At 42.2% G+C, this 27,370-nt stretch overlaps 1 protein-coding gene across 6 annotated transcripts in view; it reads right to left on the minus strand.

Annotated features, from left to right (window-relative positions):
- The window catches only part of PKHD1 (PKHD1 ciliary IPT domain containing fibrocystin/polyductin), a 244,911-nt gene that overhangs the window by 124,045 nt on the left and 93,496 nt on the right, over positions 1-27,370 (minus strand). For all 6 annotated transcript variants that reach the window (XR_008208610.1, XM_052690766.1, XM_052690757.1 and 3 more), the window contains 9 exons: positions 19,039-19,246; positions 17,816-17,973; positions 16,075-16,269; positions 14,958-15,083; positions 11,950-12,083; positions 5,153-5,265; positions 4,268-4,367; positions 3,120-3,254; positions 235-370 (listed from right to left, as the gene is read on the minus strand). Coding sequence is in view for 5 of the 6 variants with exons in the window: in XM_052690766.1 (XP_052546726.1) it covers positions 235-370; positions 3,120-3,254; positions 4,268-4,367; positions 5,153-5,265; positions 11,950-12,083; positions 14,958-15,083; positions 16,075-16,269; positions 17,816-17,973; positions 19,039-19,246 (1,305 nt within the window). In the remaining variant the exon portion in view is untranslated. The remainder of the gene's footprint in view (positions 1-234; positions 371-3,119; positions 3,255-4,267; positions 4,368-5,152; positions 5,266-11,949; positions 12,084-14,957; positions 15,084-16,074; positions 16,270-17,815; positions 17,974-19,038; positions 19,247-27,370) is intronic.

The raw sequence follows: 27,370 nt of genomic DNA on the forward strand, positions 1-27,370 counted from the left end.
CATAGGGGAAACACACATACAAACCAAAACCTAGTCCTGGATAAGTTACCTACAGGTAAACATGGTGATAAGATGACTGAAACCAAACAGGTATTCTTCGTCACTGCACAATACTCGTTCCAGATTCAGCTGAAACGTCTATCAGTGGTTATGGAAGCTAAGAATTCCTAAATAGATTACTCTGAAATGCAACAACTGTGCGAACACTGCTAAATGAGTGTAAGTTATACTCACCCTGCCCTTGGTAACAGCCCGAGCAGGTCCTGATAGCTGTGCAACTGCTCATATCAAAGTTTCTGAAAGCTGTGTTGGAGACGAATAGCTGGAATCTTTTGGGAGTTTTCAGTCCTGCTGACATGCAGGTGTTATCCTGCCATGAAGAAATGAAGAACACTGGGAAACAAGTCAACATGTGGATGCCCAAGCCTGATGAGTTCAGCATGCAGCAGCTGCGATACAAGATGACTGCACTCAGGCCTCTGGTTCTGGGGTACCGTGTGCTATTTGAAGGACATGCATTAGCTATTGTGTCACAACTTCTAATAATTCAATAAATTACATCAGTCTAATTCACCATGTGCAGTATGCAGTAGTGTTTCTTTCAGGGCAGCAATGACTTTGTTTGCTCTGTCAGGCTATTGGCTACTAGGAAAAATTGGACTTTTCAAGGGAGAATACACTGTACTGCCTCCTTGGCTTTACCTTGGTTTGTCCATCAGGCAGGAGATTTCCATACTTTATAAAGCCAATTATCCTAATTGATGTTACAAGAAAAATCTGACTGCTGAGACACAGAATATTTCCTGTGATTGAGGGTGGGGAGAGTTTAAGCTGGACACTCTTCAAAGCTCTGGTTGAATTCAGGGTGTATCAGAACAATAAGAAATTAAGTAGATCAGCAAGAGACAGGAAAAAGCATAACACGTGAAAAGGAAGAGCAAAACCACAAGTGATGAGGAACATAAAACAGAAACTAGATTTCATGGTGGCTGTGGTCCATGACAGAGGGGGTGAGTGCATTCTCTGTCCATTTATTCTGGAGACAGGCTGGGAAGAAAGAAGTATTTAAAGCCAGGGGGTATTCTGGAGGAGAAAGCTGTCAGGAGCATGTGATGCCATTTCTGAGGCCAGTAAACAGTTTAGGAAAACAACTCACAGAAGTTACGACAGAGAATCAAGGGAGCAATCAGTCCAGTGTGAAAGCATCCTGTAGAATGCAAAATTTAGACTTTTAGAAACAGTTTGTCACTTCAAAGGGGTGTTGTTATCTTTAGTCTAATTAAGAGACAGCATCTTCATCACTTCTCTTAGAGCAAAACACCCGGTGTAGTGGTCCTGGTCTTTGTGACACCTCCTTCTACATCACTGCTAAACAGAAATCACCTTGCTGCTGGTAACAAATCAGATTTGTAGGTTTTTAGCTTGTACTTGCCTGTTCTTCCACCATTTCTATGGTTTTTCATGATCAGTATATAGAATAAGGGTATGAGATGGGAATTCCTCCCCTAGTGTGCATCACATCTCAAACCTACCATGTTTTCAAAAGGAGATGTTGTTCCTCAAAGAGCCCCACACCAGCACTGAGTTTCTTTATGAAAGCATGGAAGAGGCTATTTGAAGTCTTTCCCTTTTTCCCTTTCTACAGACCCTGGACCTGGCCCTGCTCATAATGTGTTAAATGATCAAAGCCCCAGTACTGAAATGCCCTGGTATTTCCAGAGCCCACTGGTTTAAAGCACCGCATTCAAAAACTGTTGGGGGAGCAGAGAGAAATATTCACTGTTCCCATTAAATTAGTGTCATAAAGTTTTAATTGATATTAAAGAGACATCATTATTAAAGGGAGAATTACATAAATTAAGATGTAAATTATGACAAGGAGGCTCTTATCATGAGATAATCAAAGATAATCACCCCCCTGGGGTGTGGGAAGAAACAAGGCACAGCTGAGCGCCTCTAAATCTCTTAACAAGTACAGCATCAGAGTTCTACCGTGGATCCTGCAAAGCAAAAACAAAGACACCACTCTTTCATCCCTAAGAGAAATCCATTGTGTCATTGAGCCACTGTAGGACTGGACAAGAGAGACCAGGATTGTGTCCGAACCATGTGCTTCAACAGAGTTACAGCAGAAATATCTTCTGCAAGGTTCTGAAGAAAACTCATTTAGAACTCTTTTCTGCTCGGTCGGAAAGAAAATTAAATTCATAAAAAGCAGCAGCAACCTAAGCAGTGCAGAAAAGACCTCAGAATCACAAACAAGCTGCCATGGCCAGCTGTAGCTAAAATTTCATCATCATCTGTGTTATTAATCTGTTAACAAGCTGGTAGCACCCAAAGGACTTTGTCTGGCTGCCTGCAGAAATAATAGAAGATTGTATTTATTGCATTAAAAATTGTTATATTCTGGTGGCATTGACCATTCTCAAGTAAATAAGCAGCACTGTGTGTTCTCAGTGAACCAGGGATGGTGTGAGGGAGAAGAGGAAATCAGAATGTTGTCTAGAATAGAAATCAAACCTACCATTCTCCTATGAAGAAAGGCTGAGGGAAGTGGGCTTGTTCAGCTTGGACAAGAGAAGGCTCCAGGGGGACCTCATTGTGGCCTTGCAGTGCTTGAAGGGAGCGTAGAAACAAGAGGGGGAACGGCTGTTTGTGAGGGTGGATGGTGATGGGACAAGGGGGAATGGTTTTAAAGTGAGACAGGGGAGGTTTAGGTTGGATATGAGGAGGAAGTTTTTCCCCCAGAGGGTGGTGAGGCACTGGCACAGGTTGCCCAAGGAGGCTGTGGATGCCCCATCCCTGCAGGCATCCAAGGCCAGGCTGGATGTGGCTCTGGGCAGCCTGGGCTGCTGGTTGGTGCCCTGCACACAGCAGGGGTTGGAACTGGATGAGCACTGTGGGCCTTTGCAACCCAGGCCATTGTGTGATTCTATGATTCTCCATTTTCAAATCACTAAGCTGAGCTGCACATCTCTCAAACTCATCCTGAAGCTGCATCTATGCCTTCACTTCTCCTTACAGACAATTTGAAAGCCAAACTTTACATAAACAGGGGCTGTTCTTCTGATTGCTCTTTTATTTTTCCATTTTACAGTTTGTGCAACTGCAGTGCTTACCTTTTGCCCAATGTGTCCAACTAAAACACTATTAGCTACAGCTGTGTTTCCCAGGCTTTCAATGATGTCAATGCCAAAATCCGTGCAAGCATAGATTCGGAAATTTTGGAGTTTGAGGTTGCTGCTACTGAAAATCTGTATAAAAACATAACAAAGGAATAGAGTGGATAATTTAAAAAATGTGGTTTACAACCACACTTTTCTAAAAGTACAGTGAAAAACAGGAGAGTGCAAAATGATAAAAGTGTTGATTTTGTGTTTATTTAAGAAATTTCCCTTATTTTCTTGTTTTAGCTTTCAATTAATAATGCAAATACTTTTGAACTAGGCCAATTTGTTTTCCATTAAAGAACAACATGAAATAAAACCAGAAAATTCAGAGAACTGTTAACAAACAGGTTAAAATGTGCTTTATATCATATTTTAATTAATGGAAAGAATAATAGGGTAAAGAGTCAAGGTTTATAGCAAAAAGATGCCTTGAAAACAACCACAGGTGTAGCTTACAGTCAGCTAACAGCTAGAAGAATGTTCCTAGAGGAGCAATTCCCATGGAAACCATTAACTCTACAGAAGTAACAGAACTTCCACCAACCATAATCTTTACAAACAGAGATTTAAACTGGATATAAGGAGCAAGTTGTTTACAATAAGGGTAGTACAGCACCGGCACAGGTTGCCCAGAGAGAGGTGGGTGCCCCATCCCTGCAGACAGCCAAGGTCAGGCTGGATGGGCTGTGAGCACTGATGGAGCTGTGGGTGTCCCTGCTCAGTGCAGGCAGTGGGACAGATGGCTTTGATGGGTTCCTCCCAACTGTAAGGATTCTGTGATTCTGTAACTACCTCACATCCACTGGGAGAACCTTTTTGGTTGTCCTGTAGTGGCAAATGTAGATTAGAAAGTTAGTTAGGCCAACAGGGCTGTCATTAAAAGTAATGCTGAGTTTGCACTGAACTATAAGGAGAACTCACACAGACCATTACCAAAACAGGGGCCTCCAGCTGAGGGACAAGGACATAAAGGTACGAGAGGTTCCATAGCAGCTGTGGCCTATCTGCAGCCTGAAAAGGCAAAATCACTACAGAGATGATAAAGAGATGAAGTAGCATTTCCTGAGCACCATGGAGGACAGCTGGGACAAACATACCTGGGCTCCACCTTGGCTGCTCCAAACTGTGAAGCTGTCAAACTGAATGGGGCCGTTTGGGCTGTCTGGCAAATATTCTGGGTAGACAAGCAACCCATGCCTGTTTAGGAAAGAAAGCAAAGGAAAAAACAAAAAAAGAAAACAAAGTTTCCTTGCATGCATTATTGGACATAAAACATCATCTTTAGGCCTGTACTTAGTCTGCATTTAAACCTACTTAATCAGAGCTAAACTCTAAAAGCTGAGTATTCATGCTGCTATTGCACAAAGCATCTGGAGGTAAGAAATGCCACTCCAAGCCATGGAAGCCAGCATCATATCTCTTCTGTTGGCCTGCAGCGCATGTCAAAGAGTGTAAGAATGAAACTGTGTATCTGTCCTCTTGTACGCCATCCTCCTCTGCTTAAACTATCTGGAATGTTTCAAAATTAGCTTTAATTTCAACATGAGTACAAGCTTCTGTGCTCTGCTGTTAAATGTTTGATGAAGAAATGTGCTAAACGTGGCACTATAAACTAAGTCAGTATCATTAAAACAAGGGAGTAGGATGGAGGTGCTTGCTGCCAGCACAGGAAAGCACAGCAAGTTAAAAAATGGAGATGGTGAATGAAGAAGAATGGAATATATTGAAACTACTAGGAAACCACTTGCAGTCAGACCCTGAAAAATAGCCTAACTACACACCAGTCTGTCATGGGCTCTGCTCCGCTACTGAGCCAGCAACAAGAAAGCAAGCCCTTACAAGGGTGCAAAATTGAGAAACAATTACCAGCAATAACAAAATCCTGAAGGAAGGGACAAAGCCATTTCTGCTCACTGCTGCAGTTATAGTTAGCACTACCGTGCACAGAAGGAAAGTCTCTTTAACCAAAGGTCCCCTAATACCTGGTGCAGGAGTGGGCTGTGTTCTCACTGAAGGACAGGAGAGGCATTTTGGATGGTCCCTCAGGAGAGAGATGAAAGAAATACCCATATCCAGCAGCACACACGGTGTTACCCTGCAGAGAAACACACACAGTTGTGAAAAAAATTACCACAAACCTCTGCTAAATAAAATAAAAGAAAAATAAATGAATAAATAAAATCCAATCCCAGATGATGTTAATGATAATTCTGGCACGTCTGGTTGGCAGAAGCTGGTACCTTGTTGTGTATTCATGCTCTCATTCCATTCTTGCTCTTTCCTTGGGTCAGTCCCACAAAAACCTGCTCTCCAATCAGGCAACAAGGGTTGGGCAAACAACTGGAACTCATGACAGCAAAATGGTACTGCCACAATTCTTCAAGAAGTAGGTAAGAAAACAAACAAACAAACAAAAAACAGTGTGGAAGACTTCTTAAAATCCTTTTTAAGTAAGAAGGCCACGTCACGGGAGAAAGGTGAATAACTACTTAATTTTATTGGTTTACTTCAAAGTCTGCATCTTTCTTATGCCTCCTAAAGTAATTCTGACACTGAAAAACTGACATTCTGAAAAGACAAGATAAACCAAAGAACTACATCTTCATGATATGCCAGTGTCTGAACAGTAAAACTCATTCAGATCTGTGACTTCATTTAGCTCTGTTCCCTTCCTTTGTCCCTAAGCACAGCTTCCCAGGAGATCTCTTCCATTAATCCCATAAACCACAGTTTGCTCTCCTGAACTTCAAGTTCCTGACTCTGCTCTTTGCCAGGCCCATATTCCTCGAGATCATGAACTCAACAAGGGCATGGTTGCTGCAGCCCAGACTGCCTCCAATCTTAATTTCTTTAACGACCTCATCTGCACAGGTGAGCACCAGGTTCAGTAATGTTTCTCCTCCAGTTTGTTTGACTAATATCTGGATCAGGACGTTATCCTCAGCACACTCCAGCAGTCTCCTGGATTGCTTACAGCATGCCGTGTTGCTTTCCTGGCAGACATCTGGGAAGTCATATCCTTCACCAGAATGAGAGCTTGCAAGAGCAATGATTCTTGCAGCTGAAGCAAGGCCTCATCAACAGGCTCCAGATGTCCTTCATTGGTCTGGTCCTTAATTTTTACCCACAAGCTCTCCGTCTCCTAAGAGCCCAGTCTCTCGAAGATGCATCTCAGATCACAGAACTCAAAGTCCTGAGCATGGCACCAATCACACAGCTAATCGTTCATGTGACTCATTCATCTCCTTTTTGGGTCTCCAACTGGGAGGTAGAGGAAAATACCACCTGCCCTCCCAATTCCTTCGATGTCTTTCTGAGGTACATAAAGTCTCTTCTTCCAGGCAGGTTGTGGATAACCCCTCCCTGGAGGCACTCAAGCCCAGGCTAGATGGGGCTGTGATCAACCTATTCTAGAGGAAGGTGACCCTGCCTATAGCAGGGGGTTGGAACTAGATAGTCTTAAAGGTCCCTTCCAACAAAATCATTCTATGATTCTGATAATTCTCATTCCTTCATTGCAGCCTCCTTCAACTCTTCATCAAAGAGTAGGAATGGCTTTACCATGTTTGGTAACCCTGTCATGATACTGTACAAGTGAGTCCCCAGCAGGCAACAAACCTGTCTAGGTAGATTGTCTGGATGGCAGATGAGAGCTCCAGGGCTTTCAGTGAGTAATCTTCCATTACTAACACCTCCTCTGCTCCTTTTGGTGGCACAGGTTCTAATATAGGTGGTTGGCTGGATCAGTTTTGTACAGCTGTCCATTCCAGGGTCTTGACCATTACTCACACTCTCTTTTTCCAGCTGCAAATCTGGGCACCCCTGTTGTGTAGGGGCACTTTGGACTCCTATTTCTGCCCCAAGCAGAGACAAGGATACACTGTCCCTCACCTTCTCAGATGCGCTATAAATTATTGTTAATATCACTTAATGAAGAAATTATGGAGTTGCGTTCATTGCGAAACATGAAAAAAGAAGAGAACCTAAGGCCTTCCTGGCCTTATGATTAGGAGCTTCTCACTTGCAGAGTCTGTGGCAAGTCAGTTTTGCAGGGGGAGACATAGGGAGTTAGGAGTATTTCTACTCCAGGGCAGAAACCTGCTCTTGTCTGCTTCATTTTGGACAGTACCCAAACTGAGCTGTTTTTGGATGGTGCCCATACAGAAACACATTCATGTGCACATCTGGGCATGATCCTTCCCAACTGTCTCAAATGTGTTGCTCAAATTTGATGCTGAAGGTCGAGGCTGGTAAATGCATGCTTCCTTTCCAGGAACTAAGTAAGGCATAGGCATGTCTGGAGGGCAGGTCATCCTGCCTACCCTTAGATAACATTAATTGCTCTCTGGAGGTAATTAGTTCTCTAAGGGGAGTCTAAGATGAGCTTTCTCGCAACTTCTTGCAAGAAGAGCTGACACTCACTGACTTCAGAGGTCAGTGGACAGTGCTAAAATATTAATGGCTTTTTGGTCCCTGATGGCCCAAATCAAAGCCAAACCCCATGACCCAGAGGTGGAAGCCTCCATATTCCAATTACTTTTTCCTGACCCTTCCAAGGGTGCCCCCCGCAGTCGTGATTTCTGACATCTGCCAAGCAGCAAAGAGATATCAATAACCAAAGCACATCTCTCCAACCCCTGGTAAAACTGCTGCTTTTTCCGAAAGTGCAGCCAGAGTCTCTTTTCCTTTAACAAAATGCTTCTGCAGTCCAGTCACATTATTTCCAGGATCTTTTACTTGCGACCCCAATCGTGCTTTCTGCAGATGATTCATAAGGAAAAACTGCATATTTATTCAGCCAGCTAGTGGCTGGAGGGCAGGGGTTTTAGGCAAGGAGGGAATTTTGTGTGGAAATCAATTCTTTGTGGAAGTCAATATATTATGAATGTCCATGCAACCAAAATTCCAGAGAGAAATTACCTCCCCGAGCATGCCAAATACCTGGAGGTATGAATTGCAAGTCAGTAAAATAAGTGGCTGACGTTTAAAGTGTCTCTTAACTGTACAGCCCTGCAAATGGAAATATTTCATGAATTTCTTTTAGATGACCAGGGCTCAAACTGTTGACCTTAAAAGTGACATAAAAGCTCCGGAGAGCAAGCCCAGCACCAGTCCCCCCAATTTAAGAGCCTGGTTGGATGCAAGGAGTATCCCCAATGGGCTTGCTTCAACATATACACAATTTGTAGAAGGCTTCAGAAAAGTAAGAACAAAATGGTGGGAAACAATCAGTGCCAAACAGATACAGCCCCACCTCTTTGACACGGTAGGGAACGTGGGGTTGGGCAACGCTGGGCAATAAATCACACATCCCAGCATGGCCATAGGTCACCACTCTGACAGAAGCACAGGTTGATCTCAGCCCTGCTCATTCTGGTAAGCTGCTTCCGACTCTTCAATGTCATGGCAAGAAAGGAGAGGGAGGCTGCTCTCTTACACCCAGGTTTTGCTTGAGCACTGCACAGTGGTGCTGAGATTTAAGGGTACTGAATGTTTATGAACAGAAAATTATTACAAAAAGTCCAAAAACATTGGACCCAAGAAAACCAAGAGAAGATAAAAAAGCTGTTTTTTGCCATTTTTCTTCAGGGACAAAACAGCCAATGTGAAAGAGGGGCATCTTCCTTTCCTCTTGCTGATCATTTAAAAGGCAAGAAACCAGCTTGCTAATGAAATTGTTTTACGTCACTCAAAAGTGACAACCAGGGCTTCCATATTTTATTTAAAAATAAAATTGCTCATCTTGTCATAACCATTCTGCATTTATGCTGCATGAGTACGAAGTTTTATCTAACACCCTGATTCACAAATGCACTTAAGAGCTTAAGCCAAATGGAAACCTGTGGGAATTGGGTCTCCAAACATCTTTGTAGGCTCACGTTTGAGTGACTGCTGTGTCCCAATTTCAACACCATTTAGGAGACCACTGATTTTCAAGGAAATTTCTGTTCTTCAGTCACCAATGCAAATTTAGGCTCCGGAGTAAACTGAGCAGATATTAAAATATTATTCCACTCACTGCAGAAAGCTTAACCCATCACATACAGAGGCTGTAACACAGTCTGCACCTAGAGCTCTCTGTCTACTGTAGCTGTAATCTTTGCCCGTACTTTTAAAGGCAGAAATTTAAAGATGAAAATCTGAGAAAGAAGTAAAATAAAATAAAATAAAATAAAATGAAATAAAATAAAACAGCAAAACAACCAAATCCTAACGCTGAAATATAGAAGGCAAGTTTCTATTCTACGTCATGGCACTTTGAGGATGAATTTTGCTCATTATATGCTGTGCACCCCTCTGTTTAGTTAAAATGATAGCTATCCAAAAAGCAGTATGTAGTTGGTGAGCCATCTGAGCAGATAAAAAGTGCCTAACTGTGTACAACATGATCCTGGTGCTGCACCAGCACTCTCTGGATTTAGTGATCATTATCATACTATTATCATACATAAGTATCATACCATACATTGGACTAAGGTGCTTTGATTGGAAAAACTGTGACTGGTTCTCTTAATATGCACACATAGAATCAAAGAATTCTAGAATGGATTTGTTTGAAAGGATCGTTCTTGAAGTTCCAACCCCTGCTGTGGGCTGGGTGCCTCCAAATGCCTCCACCAGCCCATCCATGGCCTTGGGCACCTCCAGGGATGGGGCACCACAGCTCTGGGCAGCAGTGCCAGGGCAGCAACGCCCTCTGATTCAACAATTTCATCCTAACACCTAACCTAAATCTCCCCTTTTAGTTTAAAGTCATTCCCCCTTGTCCTATCACTATCAGAGTGTGTAAAAAGTCATTCCCTTCCTGTTTGTACGCTCTCTTCAAATACTGCGAGGCTGCAATGAGACCTCACATCCTCCACATCCTCCCATGTCTTCTACTGAATGCTATACGTATTGTAGAACAGTAAGCACTCCTAATAATAATTTTAAGCTAGGCAATTTCTTTCTGTTTGCCTCAGAGCCAACTCTGTTGCTGCTGCACGGCCTCAGATAGCCCAGTCCAAGGAACTGCTGACGTTGAGGCATATCAGCAACCCTCCAAGGGCCATCTGCTGTTCTGCCCTGAGTAGCAGAGCTTTGGAGAGCAGGCTGAACCCTGATGTTGGGCTGCACACCAACAGATGCAGCTTTGGGCACATCTCAGAAGACACATGAGTGGAGAGAGCTCAGCAAATGCGCTGAAAACTCAACTACAGTCAGTTCACACGTACCCACAAAGATAATTGCAGCAATCCTTTGCAAAAGCTGAGCCACTGGCAATCCAACAGACAGCTCCAGGGAAAGTCAGTGCGTGATAACACAGCACTGTGCTTAGTGGAGCTGAAATTCACGTGATTCTGCCTCGTTGTATTTTTTTTAACCATATTTGATGGTCTCAAAAATGATAAATGCACCCTCGAGGGAATTGCAGGAAAGTCCTCTCCTTCTTCCTAAGTACTACTGGCTTCAGACTCACGTAGGAAATGTGTTGGTGTCTTTTTCACCTTCAAATTTAGGTGCAATCCTTTCCTCCTGGAACAGAAGCCCAGGGGGCGATTGGGTCTTCACAGATGCTTAGTAATTGGCTTAGTTTCTGTGGGTTAGCAACAGGACAGGTCAGAAATATTTTTTAATGAAAATGTGCATTTGTCACAACTGAAGCTGTGGTAAGAAAGGTCAGTTTCAATGAAATTCCAGACTTGAAACAGTTGAAAAGCAAAAATGGTTTGAAATCACTGAAAAAAATTTTGTTTTTTTGTTCCATGAAACAAGACAAAAAATAAATGCATATATTAAAAGAAAGCAACTCAGAATTAGCCAATGAAAAGAAACTTACAGAGCCCAGCTTTGTGGTGGGAAGGCTGTTAGAAAGCTGCTTAAAATTTCAATGTTTTGTCACTATTTAGACCAATGAAATCTACTTGCTTTTAAAATCAATGTCATTTTCATGGGAAAAGGAAAGCATTCTTCTCACCCTGGAATGGAAATCTCAGGCTCTGCATAAGCTGTCATTTTAAAACCAGGCAAAGCTGCATTTGATATTGCTGAATTTTACTGTTTATCTTCAGTTCATTAAAATTGACATTATATTGACAGTAGTAGAAAAAAAAAATCAAGAGGATCTGTTCCTAAACATTTTTTCCCATTTTTTTCTAGGAATCACAGAGTAAAATAAATTATAATAAAATAAAACAAAACTTTAAAAAGTATCCTAGGAAAAAAAAAAACAAACAATCAAACCAAAAAAACACTCAAATCAAATGCATCATAATTTTCAATAACCATAAACTTGTTCACGAATGTTCTTGAGTTTGTAATATGTTCATTTCAGTATCCCATCACAAGCATGGCTTTTGAAGGCTCAGACAAGAAGCAAATACTGTGTGCATGATCACAGAATCATGGAATCATTAAGGTTGGAAGAGACCACAAAGATTATCCAGTCCAAACATCCACCTACCCCAGTGTTGCCCGCTAACCATGCCCCTTAGAACTGCACCTGCCCTCTCCCTATACACATCCAGGGATGCTGACCCCATCACCTCCCTGGGCAGCCTTTTCCAATGCATCACCACTCCTCCTGGGAGGAATTTTTTCCTAATATCTGACCTGACCCTCACCTGGCAAACTTGAGGCCATCCCCTCTCATCCTATTGCTGTCACCTGGGAGAAGAGGCCAAGCCCCACCTCACCACAACCTCCTCTCAGGGAGCTGAAGAGAAGGTAAGGTAAAAAGTTCCATATTTCTCTGATATTTTTGAATAGAAATGCTATGTTTTATACCAGAACCTCTTACCTCAATGTGGTTGGCAGGAGCTCTGATGTAGATCCCTGCTGGTGACAGAGTCTCAATGTTGGATAAACCATCTGTTGCAGAAAGGCCAATCACTATGTTGTTTCTGATTCTGTTCCCCTTCTCCAGGCCACTTCCTTAAAAATAAAATACAATAGTAGGATTAGATGTGGAGGTTGGCAGCTCTGCCTGTGGCAGGGAGGTTGGAGCTTGATGATCCTTAGGGTCCCTTCCAACCCAACCATTCTACGATAATAAATAAATGGAGAAAAATAAATATATATACCTGGACACCCTCTACAGTACATATCAGAGAACTTGCCTGCTTTGCTGGCATGGTACACCTGAGAATCAGCTTTGTGTGACTGTCCCTGGGTAAGTCATGGTCGCATCTGTGTTTAACACACGGCAAAAAATGGCTGTGACACATTCAGAGACTGCCATGACTAAAGCCAGCAATGGCAAGGGGATGGCAGCGTGCTTCACAAATGCCAGAAGGCCACAAGCAAGATAAAATAGAATAGTTCTGTTGGAAGGGTTCTTCAAAGGTTATCTAGTCCAACTGCCAACATTGATATCGACTCCATTAACGATCTCACCAAGATTTGTCCAACATCGTAAATATAAAAAAAAAATAAAAAAGAACTTGCATTCTAATCAGACAGATACAGTCAGGGAAAGAAATAATATCATATTCTACCAAAAACGCAACCAAGATCACAATTCCACAATTTGAGCTGCAGAAAATACCTGATAAAGTTTTATATATAATCACTGCAGCCATGCTTTAAGCCAGGTTTATGGAGAAAATGAATAAAAAGAGTATGATAGAATCATAGAATCATAGAATCATAGAATCACCAAGGTTGGAAAAGACCTAAAAGATCATCCAGTCCAACCGTTCACCTATTCTCAATTGCTCCTACTAAACCATGTCCCTCAATACAACATCCAGTCTTTCCTTGAACACCCCCAGGGTCACTGACTCCACCACTCCATATTTTACAGCTTGGAGAAAAAAAAAAAGAGATTCCAAGTCATTCCACTTGTGGACACACAGGCAATGCTTCTGGCAGTGCTAAAATTAAAAGTTATCTCTCCTGTGTCTCCATCCATTGCCCCATATGTATATAAGTAAAAATTTAAACAGATCCTAAAAGCACCACTGCTACCCTACACATCAGTGGAGGTCCCCTACCCACAAAAGTGAAACGTGAGAAGTTGATCACTCAGTGATCACACAGCTCACAGTGACAGCGTGCACCACATCAGTACTGACACAGTAAGGAAAATATTCACATTTCCTTCTGAACTACACCACAAAGAAACGTGCCACCCAATGGGGAATAGTGGACAGTCCTACATACAGGTCAACTTCCAGTAATGACACATCAGCACATGTCTCTCTGGTCTGGAAGCAGAATAAAAAGTGAGTCATTTCTACTTGACCCACATCAGGAGCAAATAACATCTATTTAGTTTTGTTCTGTTGAACTGAAATGATTCACTTTACCTGCTCTGGTTTATCCCAGTCATTACTACCCTAAATGTAAACAACAGAAGTACATCAGGGATTTTGGCTGTGGGAAGGGAGTAATCGTTTTCAGTCTTTCTCAGTCTTCTGAACATTTCTCCATTTTTGAACAACATCCATTTTGGAAATATTTCCTTTTCAGGTTGTGCTTACTACAAACAATGCTACTACTAAGCAGGGTCCTAAAGCAGTCCTTTTGAAAGCCATACAGTTTTGTGAGGTGGCAAAAAAAGGTTTGGGCTTCCAAGCTGAGCCCTGGTATGTCAATTAATTCTAAGCCCAGAGCAACTTTTTATGACTGTCTTGCAAAACCCCTGAAAATAAGGGTTTTAGATGAAATCACTGAGGGAGTCCAATTCTGGAGCTGCAAACAGCCAGCTGTAATAAATATTCCTTCACAGGCAACAAAATGATACATAAATCCATCCATCAGACCCTCTGGAGCTGCTGGCAGTGAAGCCATTAAAGACATCTTGGGGATAAGGTGTATTCAGGCTGAAACTTCAGAGGAAATGTTCAGCTCAGCCCAGAGTCCTTTCAGTCAGACGTGTGTCCTGTCCTAGCACAAGGGAGCCATGGCAGCCCAGCAGGATGGAGATCTCATTCTGCTTCCCACGGCCTCAAGAGCTGCTGTGTGTGATGAGTGACCACATCTCTCTGCGCCAGCTCTCCTCTTCTGCAAGATGTGTACAGTAGCTCTTCTTTTATGGCTCTCTTCTGTTTAAACTGTGATCTATCACATCCTATTATATTTATATATGGGATCGAGCATAGGGACTCTCTGTGTGTGTGGAACTGCAGGATCAGGACTGAAGGCTCTTTTTTAACCTCTCTTTCTCCTGAAATTGATCATTTTTTATCCTGTTCCTGACAGAAAACAAAACTCATGCTGCATCTTTAGGGATTCAGGCAACGTGAGATCCCAGCGGAAGATGCTGCGAGTCAGGCTCCTGACAGTTAGTTCAGAGAAATATTTTGTTGTTTAACAGTTTTGTTGCTCCAAGCTCCAATTTATTTAAGTGCTAAATCCTCTGCTTAACTTTTAACATATGCTTTCACTCCATTATCTTTGATGTCAAATGACTGGAGTTAAAGGTAAGTATGCTCTTAAATGCCTCGCTGAACTGGGGTCTTAAATATTGCATAATGGTGCTCTTCCACAGAGAAATACACCAGTTCCCTAAAAAGAAATTTCTTTCCATTTGTATTCAGTGAAATAAAAGGATACAGAGCAAGTGAAGACTAATCTGAACAAACATAGAGAATATGGCCAAACAGAAATAGTTGCTAGGAGTTACATGAGGAAGAAGACTGAGAGATTTACTCCAGATTCACTAATAAGAGAAAATGTGGAAGATGTGATTAAAATCATGAGGGTGCAGTTAAGGATCCTTTCCTCCAAAGACATTTTCAAGGAAATGATCATCAGCAAACGCTGCTATTACATGTAGGATAGATACTTTCCTGCTTCACTTACCCAGTAGAAGCCCATGTCCTGAAATGTTAAAGAAGACATTACTGTCTACACTAAGGTTTGAGATCCCAGTCAGATGGAGCCCTTGGCCAAAGGAGTCCAAAAAACAGCAACCACGTATGTAAGAATCTGGAAAGAAAAGAGGTTGGAGAATTTAATATTAGCTCCTACTCCTATGATGCTATGCAGTTAATCCTTTTTGCTTCCATGAGACTGACCAGTTGAAGCTGAAATTTGCTCATCTTTGCCAACAAGTGGGCATTGCTGAAATAGCTGCAGTAGAAGAGAGGGGCCCCAAGCACAGAAACAGGTTACTCGAGGCATCTCGTGTTATGTGGGGGGAGAAGATCCAAATGAAAGGATCATGTAAGTGAGCTACATTATGAGCTGAGGTAACGGGGGGATTGAAGTGGGATTGAATGAAAGGAAGAACGTAGCAGAAGGCTGGGTATCTTATCCACCTTGTGTAGCCAGGCATGATGACCACCTTAATGTACTTCATGATCATGGCCAGAACTGCCTTCTGACACCAGAAAGCCTAGATCATCATTAAATGATGAAGCTGGCATAGGGAAGACAAAGCTGTGAGTTAACTGGAGGGGAAGATCCAATCCAGAGTCTTTCAAACATTTGAGCCCATCTAACTCGCTCCCACCTCCACCAGTCTTCAGAGACCTCGTTGCCACTTCCACAGAGATTAATTTCGTGCTTACCAATCACCCAGTCAAAATAAGTGTTCCTTAACTTTCAGGTGATATAACTAAATATTGGTTTACGCTATGGAACATCCCTGAGTCAGCTCAGGACTCACTCATGGTATATTATGGCTTTCATTTCCAGAACTAGAAGCAGCACAGCGACTCGAAGACGTACCATAAAAATGAAACACTATTTAGAAAGGAGCTGTCAAAAACCACAAAGGAACCAAAACAATTCAAAGGACTCCATCAAGTGTTACTTGGTCTTAGTCTACAGGTAAAGCTCTCTCACTTTTCTCACGTTTACAGTCCTATGGTGTTAACTGACACCAGAGCTAAGCAGGGTTTTGAGAATATCTTTCCCAGTTGGAAAGATGGATCTGTGAGATTGTTTGGGCTCATGTCCAGAGCAGCTGTCTCACCTGCCATCTGTGCATTGCCAGCAACTGTAAGGGCACTGCGTTGCTGCCAAAATGCTTGGCCCATGTGGTAGAACTGGACCCCCTCCACTTGCAGCTGACTCGTTGCTCCCTGGAAGGCTTCCACAATGACAACAGCTCCCAGGTCCCGAGACCCCAGCTGCCTCTCACTTCGCTTGTACAGACACCTGGAGCCACCTAGAAGACAACCCAGTAGGAACTATCAGTTTTACATATCAGCTGTGACAGTGGGACATGCAGAGTCCTTTGAGGCAACTCATGAGGCCCACCACACCGACTCAGAGAACTCCTGTTTCCTGCAGCGATCTTAAACACGTGCCCAAAGACAAACAGCCACAGGCAAGCTTGCACGATACTCCCCCTAAGTACTTCCACAGTTTCTCACCTCAGAGTCTGGACATTTTTAGAGGAAGGTATATTAAAACCAGCAGGAAGCTGTGCTAGTTTTATGCTTAGGAAAGTTCCTTGTGTTCAATTTTAAACAGGCCTACGCACAGGGATGATGGATTTGACATTGATTTACCTTGGGTGAGGCTCTTGAAAAGGGGATTGGGCACGGCTGTACTGAACTGAGCTGAAATGAGAACATTTTGAAATTTCTTTAAAACCCTCTCCCTCCCAACTGCCCCCACAGACATGTGAGGAAACGTTCGTACCCACAGACAGAAGGTAAGGAAAGGAGATGATAGGGCTGCGGAAGGAATCGACATTCCTCAAAGGTGTCCTTTCCCCAGGTCCGTGCTCAGGATATTTTGGTTCAGGGGGATTCAGGCTATGAATGTGTAAATCGGTCCTGCTTACACTCAGCAATGCTCATTTTTCTTTTAAAGATGGTAAATTAACCACAAGAAACACTGCCCACTCATCTTCTGGTGACTCCTCTGAGAAATCCTCCTATACTTTAATGCAAATAAAAACCTCAAACAGTTAGCACATTTCAGAGACTATATTTATGAGTTCCACACAAAATGGACCATAAATCCATGAGTAATATAAGCAGTTGGCTGCTGGATATCAAATGAAGTCTTGTGTCACAGTCTGAGTGCCCAAGGCGTTTTATTTTTAAAGGGAGCCTTATACCTGGGTTGCCAGATAACCTAACTCTCCTTAAATTATAATCGCTGTGTCGGACTGCATTTCCTCACCTGCAGGTGTAAATCAGGAAGCCATCCGTCAAACTTCACTGTGCCTTACAAACATAAAACCAAAGGAGAATTGAGATACCTATTGTTTCACCACTGCTACTAAATACTACAAGACGCTGTCACCTGTTTTTTTTCCTCAGGATCCCCAAATAACACCATAATTTTTTACACTACAGAGTACAATAAGCATCAGGGTGCTTTGTTTTTCTTTCTTCTAAAAGTTTCTAAATAGTAAACACAATTAAAAATTTAATATATTATGTACACTGAAGTATGCTTTCAGAAAACACTTTCTTTGCTATACCCTTAGGCTCAGGCAAAACTAAAGGGTCTTTCCCAAGATGGCTTGAAACAATAATGCGAAAACAGTACATCTGAGATGTTACAATGAAATGCACTTCAACTCCCAAGACTTCATACTTCAATGTCAAATGATGTTTGGAAAGATAAAACTGTTCTCCTGGCACCGATATGTCTCCGCTTTACTCTATTAAGAAGCATTTCTAACGCACAGTGATACCACAGTGTGATTTTAGAGAAGAAATTTTACTCTTGAGTACCTCTCAAGACCTCCTCACCTCTTGTGCCACCTGCTTCTGCACACTCTCTGACGTGGGAGATCCTCTCCTTCGTGACATTCCCTTGAACAATAACCCTTCTGCTAAGCAGTGCCACCACAGCAGTCAAAGGCAGGCTCTGGCCATTCACTCTTTCCTCTCCAACGTTGTGGGAGTACCTAGGGAAAGACAACAAAAGTACAGAAGCACCTGCAGCTGACAGATGGCAGGAATGATGTTGACCCTAACCATCCAAATCCAACTTCAGCCCCCTTCTCACTGCTGACATCAAGAATTACCTCTATCTGTTACATCAGCATATATGGGCTAGATATATATTTCCTTGGTTGACATTTATTTTCATCTTGTCTCACAAGTTCACAAATTCTCTTTGCATTTGATACTTATACACCAAAATATTTCAACATTTGAATTTCCTTCATCTTCTGAAAACATACTGTCAGTATTTTCTTCTTCAAGCCCCAAATATTTTTACACAGAAATGATACCATTGGCATTTATGGGTACTGGAGATAGGCTGCCATCAACATAGAGAAAATATTGCAACACTGGGACTCCAAGTTACAATGCAAGAAGTATAGTTTGGCCAAGGCCTTCATGCGTAGAAAATGAAGAGAGCATAAGGAGCTAAACTAATGTTCAGTAGAAACAAAGAAGCAGTATTTCCAAACTGAAGTAATTCACTTTGAGTGTTTTGTTAATTAACTTAAGTAATTCAGTAGAGAAGGGAAGGATTTTTTTTTTTAACAAAATCAGACACTTTCTGTGGGAAAAACAAACAAACAAACAAAAAAAAAACACTCAAGAAAATAACTTTTCAGGAAAATTCTTAGCCAATTCTGTGCTAAGGCCACTGGACTGAACTAACCATTGGTGTTTTCTGATACAAAGGTCCACGGTTATGATACAGGATTTAAACACAGAATCATAGAATAATTAAGCTTGGAAAAGACCTCTAAGATCATCTAGTCCAACCACCCACCTACCACCAAAACTGCCCACTAAATCATGTCCCTTAGAGCCACCAGTGAGAATGCATTCAATATTTAATGTCTGCTGGCTTTCAGGTGAGCAAAGAATTGAAATATCTCTGACCACTTCTGTTTAAAGGACTTACATATAGTTATTAAGTCCCACAGGAAACTGCAAATCCTCACCTAGACCATATTTTCTCCTGGTTTCACTTTTTGCTATTGAAACCCCGTTTCTCCTTGAAAAGATACCTGAGTGGTGACCTAAGGTAGAGCTCAGTGTTATTGACAGACTCAATAACGGCCACTTCTTCTTGCTGCTGTGCATCTCCAAGACCTGTCCTTCCCACCACAATTTCATCACCAGGTTCCCAGTCAACAGGTTTCTGGAGCACTAATCGTAAGTCGTTAGCAAGAGCTGATGACTTCAAGTATGTGAAAGTGACTTTGGGCATCCAGCCTGGAAAAAAAAGAAAAACTCGCTATATATATAGATATATAAAAACAAAACAGAAAAAGGATTTGCCTTCTTAGAAAACACTGCTTCACTTGGATCATTCACTTCTCTTTGACTCCATGTCAGAGAGATGGGAGTAATGCTATAAAACATGATATGTGCACATTCTTTTGAATCAGAAATGTTGCATTTTCCAAACAGTATCTTCATTTCATATCTTTTAGTCTTTATCGGTCCTAAACAGCAGAAAAACATGTTAGGAAGGAGTCTGCTCAAAAGGTTGCAGGAGCTGAGGTTGTTTCATTCCATCTGAAGGCAAGAAACACTTCTAAAGCTCCTTCTATTACAAACAACAGAGGAAAGCACTTTTTTGCAGAGACAAAAACTATTTCAAATTATCAGATTCCTCTCTCAGGTATCCAAAATGAGATGAAATAAGTCTGGGCCTACAAATAACTTGCATTCACAGAAGTGCATAGTGAAAGATGACTACCTCTGCTTTTAAGAACTTGCAAGACTCACTGAGGATGGTTCAGCTAGCAACACCAGGTCATTTTCACATTGTCTCTCTGGAGAACCCAAAGCAAGAGCTCACTGTTTGAGAACCTGCCTTAACCATCTGACTGTGTCATACAGTGCAACCGGTTGGCTGCAAAATGAAGCACACAGCTCATATGTGTGGCATGCAGCAAGCCTGCTTTCAAACAGCTGACCAAAATAAAAATAAAAAATCAACCAAAAAAAAAAGTGCTGATTGTCTTTTTTTGCCACTTGGTAGCTATGGTAGATAGCAGATAGTAGATATGGCAATCTGATTGGCCCAGCATGAAATAATGTGATGAACAGGATTCTGCAACTGCTTAGAAGTGTATCTCAATCTGTTTCCAGCTGAGATCACACACAGGCCTCCATGGGAAAAGCCTTCTCCACAGGCAGTCTGCAAAGCAGACACACAGTACGAGTGCACAAGTCAGTAGGACTTCAGGGTGAAGAAGAGCCCCTTGCATGAGCAGCCATAAGTCAGCTTTGAAAGGCAACAGAAAGGTAACAACAGATTCCCAAATCTTCTCTTCACTGGACATTCTACCAAACTTGGGCACAACAAGACCCAGCAATGAAACTTCAGGACATTTTAACCTCCCTTCTTTGTTTCATGAGGTTTGCTTTAACTCTTACCTAGCTTACCTTTAACTTACCTTTACCTTTAACTCTTACCTATTCTTTGGAGCAGATTGTTCCAGTGAGATCCAGCACACTGAACACCATCAGGGGAGAAAACGTGAGCCTCACACACTCTCCTTTAGTATATTTTTCCTTCCCTCCTTTGCAATAGATCATAATTTACCTTTAGCCCTCAGCAAGTTACTGTCCTCCCTGGTTGTACTATAGAAAAGTAATAACACCAGAAATCACTAAGGGTAGAGGTTGCATCCAATAAATCATTTTCAAATTATTTTAAGCAAGCTTCTCTCTCTCTCTCTCTCTCCATTTCCTGTTTCATGTTCTGGTTGCTTTCACTCTAGTGTCCCAATTCCTCTTTCTTTAATGAAGGTGGAAATAACAGGTAGCACCCCAAGTCAATGAATTCACAGCAGAATGAGAGAAGATAGAATCAAGCCTTCGTACTCTGTGAACCTAAAGAATTTTTGAGTACCTGGTGTGTGTGTCAACGAGATGAAACACATTAAACGTAGCTGAGATATCTCTAGTTGATTATTTTTCCTTTTTCTTAAAGTAGAATTGGAATATCTCCACTTACAGCTAAGTAAATTTCCCAAACATCCCTTCTTCCAGTCCAGTGTTGATGCACTATAAAGACTTGGAGGATATTGATGCAAAGGGAAGAGGTAGAATATTTAAAGCAGTGAAATAGGACATTTAAAGTGGTGAGAATGTGTGAACTCAAATAAGATGACGAATGAGAAAAAATAGCCATCTTTCAGCACAACAGCTGTTCTATTTGCTGATCACTGATCACTGTCTGGTCAAAAAGTTGTAATGCTTTGAAAGGTGCCTCCTTGATGACCCCTTCTGATGATCTTGAGGAAAGCACTCATCTCCCTTCCACCAAACATCCTGGGATTGTAAGCACTGCTGGATGAGGATGTTCCATAGAAGAGGCCTGGCAATCAATCACACTGAAATAGCTTCAGTGTATTTTTTAGAATAAACTCGTGCTTATATGCCATCACCACCTGAGATAAGAGGAGAATATCAGAGAAAATACAGGTAGGTGCATTTCCCACCCTTCATAAAGTTCTAGTGGCTCCTTAGGCAGATGCAAGAGGAGTCAGTATAGTAGTCATCAATTCAAGGAGAGCTGTACACTGTTGGGGGATCCCTTTTTCATCAGCTCCCTCTATTTATGCCGCTACACAGAGAATACAAGTTTCTAAGAAACAAAAGGAAGCACATTTTTCCCCTCTGCACAAAGAGCAGCACTTTGTACATCGCCCTTTTGAGCAAGCATAGCTGGTGCAGAGAAATGCTCTTGCTATCAGCTGACATGCATCTTTTTACTAGCAGCAGTCCCATCATTGTTATTCATTTACCTTCTTTTATTGAGTGAACCTCGTGAATTTTTAGGGCCTGCATAAAAACCAACAACTGACAGCAGCCATCTGCATGTTGAGCAGCAGACTATTTTTTTCTCTAGCTCTGGACATTTTGCTCATGTTCACGTGTTAGCGTGCATTTGTGTGCATCTGTGGCCAAACACACAATTGCTTCCCATTGCATACATCTGTCACACACACACTACAGCAACCATTATAAAAATACTGCTGATGCAAATCACTGTTCTGCATTCAAAATGAAAAGGTCTCCTTCAGGCTTTTCCATTCCCAGGCTCAGAATTAAAAATCACTAAGGAGATTTTTTCCAAGTCTTCTTCTCCCGAAGGAAAAGTATTAAATGTATTCAAAATTTTTTCTTCTTCTTCTTCTTTTTTTTCATTTGACTTATTATTATGTTTCTTAAGCCTCCTTCTCTATCTTCCATATTCCAAAGTGCAACACTGCAACTTTCATCTCCAATAATTCCAAATATAGGTAAACGTGTCTCTGTGCTAGTACAGGCACAGGAGTGCATTCAGCACAGTTGCTCTTGTGCATCTCATTTATTCTCTTGCAGTTTGCATCCACAGACAACACACTCATGTTCTTTACGCCACAGGCAACCAGAAGGCATCTCACACAGAATCACAGGAGTTGGAAGGGAACTGAAGAGGTCATCAAGTCCAAGCCCTCTGCTAAAGCAGTTGCCTACAGTAGATCACACAGCTGGGAGTCCAGATGGGTCTGGAATGTCTCCATAGAAGACTCCACCACTTCTCTGGGCAGCCTGTTCCAGTGCTCCATCATCCTTATTGAAAAGAAGCTCTTCTTGTTTGTATGGAACCTCCTGTGCTCAAGTTTTAGGCCATTGCTCCTTGCCCTATCACTACACACCAAGAGCCTGGCCTCATCCATTTGCCTCTCACCTCCCTGTAGATATTTATAAACCTTAGATCTCACTGCCTGGTGATTTATTGGAAAACAGATGCTCCTGCCCAGGAAACAAGACTTCCTATAGCAGGCATTGTCACCCAACTTTAGGTATGCAAGGAGCAAACCTCCTAATTGTAGGGAACCAATCTCCTAACCAAGCCTGAGAGCAACCAGTATGAGGTCCAGCCAGATTCAGGCAAAGCTGGATCCTGCATTGGGGTACTGGTAGAAAACAGACTATTTAAATTAGTTTAAATGAGGACTTGCTCCATCCCTAAGCCTGCCATGAGACCAATGGCATTTCTCCCAGCAGCAGTTAAAATGTTTCAAACAATCATTTTTTCCTGCTCATACTGCATGGGCCTGCAGGTTCTGAGCCCTTCTCCTACAGTGACACAGGTCGGGATCTCATCTTCACTTCCATCTACCACAAATCAATCAACTCAGTTACAAACAAACTGTTTGCAGTGGTGACAAACTAGAGAGCTCTTTACACCTCTGGACAGTTTACTGGTGCTTTAAAGTTGAGCTAATGAGGTCTTGTGATACCACAAAAGGAATTTACAAGAATTGCAGGGCTCAGACATGCAATCTACTTACCATGACTATACAAGTCATAGTGCTGACAGTCTGTCAATCTCTTGCAGCTACAGTGCAGATCTGTAGTGTAAATGAGAATAAGATCTTTCCATTTCCACAAATAAAGTGAAAAGGAACAGGCAGTTCACATTTTCTTCAAACAAAGGAATGTTGCAGGAGATGAAGGTAAAAATATAATTCAATAAATTATAGCCAAAAAAAAAAAGGCAAAAAAAAAAGAAAAAACAAAACCCACAGTATAGTCTTTGGCAGTAAAAGAATATTTACTGCAGCATTTCAGGTGTCAAACTGCCTAAGGAATCCAGCTTCATCTCCACTGTCATAACCTCATATTAAAAAACTTTTCCTTATCCAAATTGAACTGCCCTTTCAAACTGAGCCTGGCCATTCCTGAAATTTCCAAATGTCAAAGCAATTAAATGGCAGTGCAGCCATTGGGAACAGTTGCTTCAGGAAACAGATTTTTAAAAAATATTTTGAGATCCAGAAAAGAGACTTCCTGTTGTTGCTGCTTCACAGTTAATAAAAATTAAAGCCATAAAAATAACATAAAGCCTTCCTTACATTAAAAAGAATAGGACATATTTTTCAGAAAGCCTCCTTGGTCTGTGTTGCTACAGTTCCCTATGGACTTTATCTTTAAGTTGAACCTTTCTTTAAGTTGGACCTATCTTTAAGTTAGGGACGTGGAGTGATGAAATCATGTCATGAATCACAGGACAGGTAAGATAGGGTAGATGGAGTGGAACGGGATGGAATGGAGTAGAACAGAACAGCACAGGATAGAATCACTCAGTTGGAAGGGATGTACAAAGACCATCGAGTCCAACTGCCCGACCACTTCAGGGCAACCCAAAAGTTAAAGCACGTTACTGAGGGCAATGTCCTCTTGCACACTGACAGCCATGGGGCATCAATCACCTCCCTACGAAGCCCATTTCAATATAAGAAGCCTATTCTGGCCTTGAAGAAGATTTTCTTTAAGAACATTCCACTTGCCGGATCCCTAGCAGTGACTAGTCCAGGCAACGGATGTAAAGTGAACAGAATCCAGAAGTGAAGAAGGAGAGCTGTTTCCCTCTGTTTTGCAGTTAGAGGATCGTGTTTTACTTCCTGCTATGCAGCTTTGAAAGGCAAGGATCATCCGTGCTCTGGAAGAGAGAGATCTCCTTTCATATCCACAGAGTCCTGCATAGCATTCTGATTTTCTTCTGTAGGAAATACCCTTGAAAATGACCTCGTCCTGCTGAATGCCAATGCCTGCAGGATTTCAAATGTGCGTTGTTTGTTCTTCTTCCTTCCAGCTGAATACTGAGAGGCAGATTTGGAGGGAAAGTTTCAACATTACATTCAAAGGTCTTAAAAATGCAACTATTTCATGGCATAGAAAGATTCCACATTTGCACTAATCTACAGCTTCCCCTTTCTTCTGGCAAAAAACACAAGTTATACATAAGTTATACTCACTGCCCATTTCTCAGTCCCCTTCACATATCCCCACATTGTCTTCTTCTTTAAGATTAGCACTAAAAGATGGAGTGTGTGGTTCAAGTTTAAATTAAAGAGAGATGTGTTTCTGCTAGAATGAAAGGCAAGCTATGAAAGACACAGCATCTCTCTCTGAACTCAGTTTTACACAATCTGTTGTTTTCCCCCCCAGCCCCCGTCCACTGGGTCTTTAAAATCTAATGGTCAACTTACATTTATGAATAAGAAAGTGAAGGCAGAAGTCATTGTACATTAGTTACTCCATGGGAAGTGCCTAAGTGAAGTCTCCTACCCCCAGTGAACACAGGGGATCCAAGGCAGCTTTAGCCTTCTGTTCAGGAGCCATCTGCTTTAATGCATCATGTGCGAATCAACGTCTTGAAAGGAAAAATCCTATTTTGGAAAGCAGAAAGCCTCCTGCAACCACACGAAATAACTAACATCTGAGGAAAACTAACCCATGGAAGTGACCACAGAAAGGGAAAGAGGATTTGAACAAATTCTCTCATGTTGTCTATGATCTCTTAAACTCAACACAGATACACCCGTACTTAATGGAGGAAAAACAAGAACCATTTGATTAAATGATTGCTTTCCTGAGGGATGAACAGGCTCTGGTGAAGAGTGCACAGCTCACAGATGCTTTGTGTTTTATTATTGATTAAATGTGATTAAAGTGAATAATCAGCTCAACTGATTGAAAACAATTTTTGTCTGAAATAATCCTGGAAATGCTTAAGATTTCTTTGGTTTTAAGGAGCCCGAGATTTAAGAAATGAAGAATTACCTACTACCATCTTCTACCAGCAGCATCCACATGCATCTTTGCAGCAGGACTTTCCGATGACTTTAAGGGACTGAAATCATAGTGTCATAGAATCACATAATGGTTGGGTTGGAAGGGACCTTAAAGCCCACACAGTTCCAATCCCTGCCATGGGATGGCTTAAGGCTTTAAACAAAGTGTATGCAGCATATTATCAAATCCAAAGCGTAGCATCTTCCATCTAGTTGGGGAGGAATGTGTTGTTAGGCAACACGCAGAGAACAGGCTCATATATTCATGCCCCATATCATCACAACCTTGGTACTGATAAGGTTTTAGGTAAATAGCAAGAATGCTACTCTTTGGGATGAGGCACAGTCTGCTTCACACAGCACAATAATGACCTCATGGGATAAGAAATGGAACAGAATGGGAAACACCTTTAACATTTTTGTCTCCCATGGCAATGAGAGTGTTGGGAACAGGAAACTGGGCTATCGCAAACGTTAGATGTCCTCAGCCACTGATGCAACATCACAGAATCACAGAATGGCCCGGGTTGGAAGGGACCTCAAGGATCATGAATCTTAAACCCTCTGCCATGTGCAGGGCCACCAACCTCCCCATTTCATAGCAGCCCAGGCTGCCCAGGGCCCCATCCAACCTGGCCTTGAACACCTCCAGGGATGGACGGGGCATCACAGCCTCTCTGGGCAGCTGTTCCAGCACCTCACCACTCTCATAGGAAAGGACTTCCCCCTGACATCCAACCTCAATCTTCCCTCTCTCAACTTCAAACCATTTCCCCTGGTCCTGCTGTTATCTCCCCTTTCAAAGAGTTGACATCCACACCTACGCTGCATCCCCACCCCATCCCTGCCAATGCTCAGCACAGCTGCTGCCTGCAACCCAGTTTCCCTGGAAAGGACAAAGGTGCAAGAACAGCCAAGGCCACCACGGCGAACTTCTCTCCCAAAGCTTGTCAGGAGCACTTCTGAGGGAATAAAGTGTGAACAGAGCTGGAGACAGTGATAAATTTCCCTTCTGAACAATCAATAAAAGTCTCCCAGCTCCGCTCAGGCCCCTACTGCGGATACGAGGGCCATAATTACATTGTCAAAAAGTGGAGTTGCCCCGGCTGACCGAACCCCCCTGTAAGCCTGACGTGTGATTGACAGGCAGTTTATGGGTGGCACGATCTGACTGGCAGGGGAGTTGGCTAAAGCCAAAGGCAACACTGAAATTTCCCAGTCTGCTACAACCACCGGAGCAAAGGACTGCTGCTCGCCAGGGGATTGTGGGAAACCCTGAGTCATATTAACATATCAAAGTAAGAAGCTGACAGCGCTTACTAAACAATCTGAACTCAACCATAGCTGCAGAGCATCCCCCAAACTTCCCCGTCTGAAGGAGAACAGGAATTAAAATGCACTCAGCCCTGTCTTCACCACGACAGCTCTGAATTTGAAAGCCTGCTTGTTTAACGATTTTGATCTGCGATAACATACGTGTACGTGTAGATGTATATATATATCACATACATTGCTGAGCACGTCAGTTTCTTTCATATACACGTGTGATATGAAAGAGGCTGACATGCTCAACAATTTGTTCTATACCACGGGCCAGACTGGTGCTAAATTGGAGCCAGAACAACATATTTCTGTTTGATGTGAGCAATGTGAAGCCAGCAAAAGAATACACTTCTTTTGGTCTTATTTTCTACTGAGCTGCTACTGCTTCAGTGCTAAATTGTGGATTACATGGTCAGAATCAATCTTAATT

Source organism: Tympanuchus pallidicinctus, unplaced genomic scaffold, assembly GCF_026119805.1.
Source record: "Tympanuchus pallidicinctus isolate F22 unplaced genomic scaffold, pur_lepc_1.0 scaffold1, whole genome shotgun sequence".
In the NCBI taxonomy this organism is placed as follows: domain Eukaryota; kingdom Metazoa; phylum Chordata; class Aves; order Galliformes; family Phasianidae; genus Tympanuchus; species Tympanuchus pallidicinctus.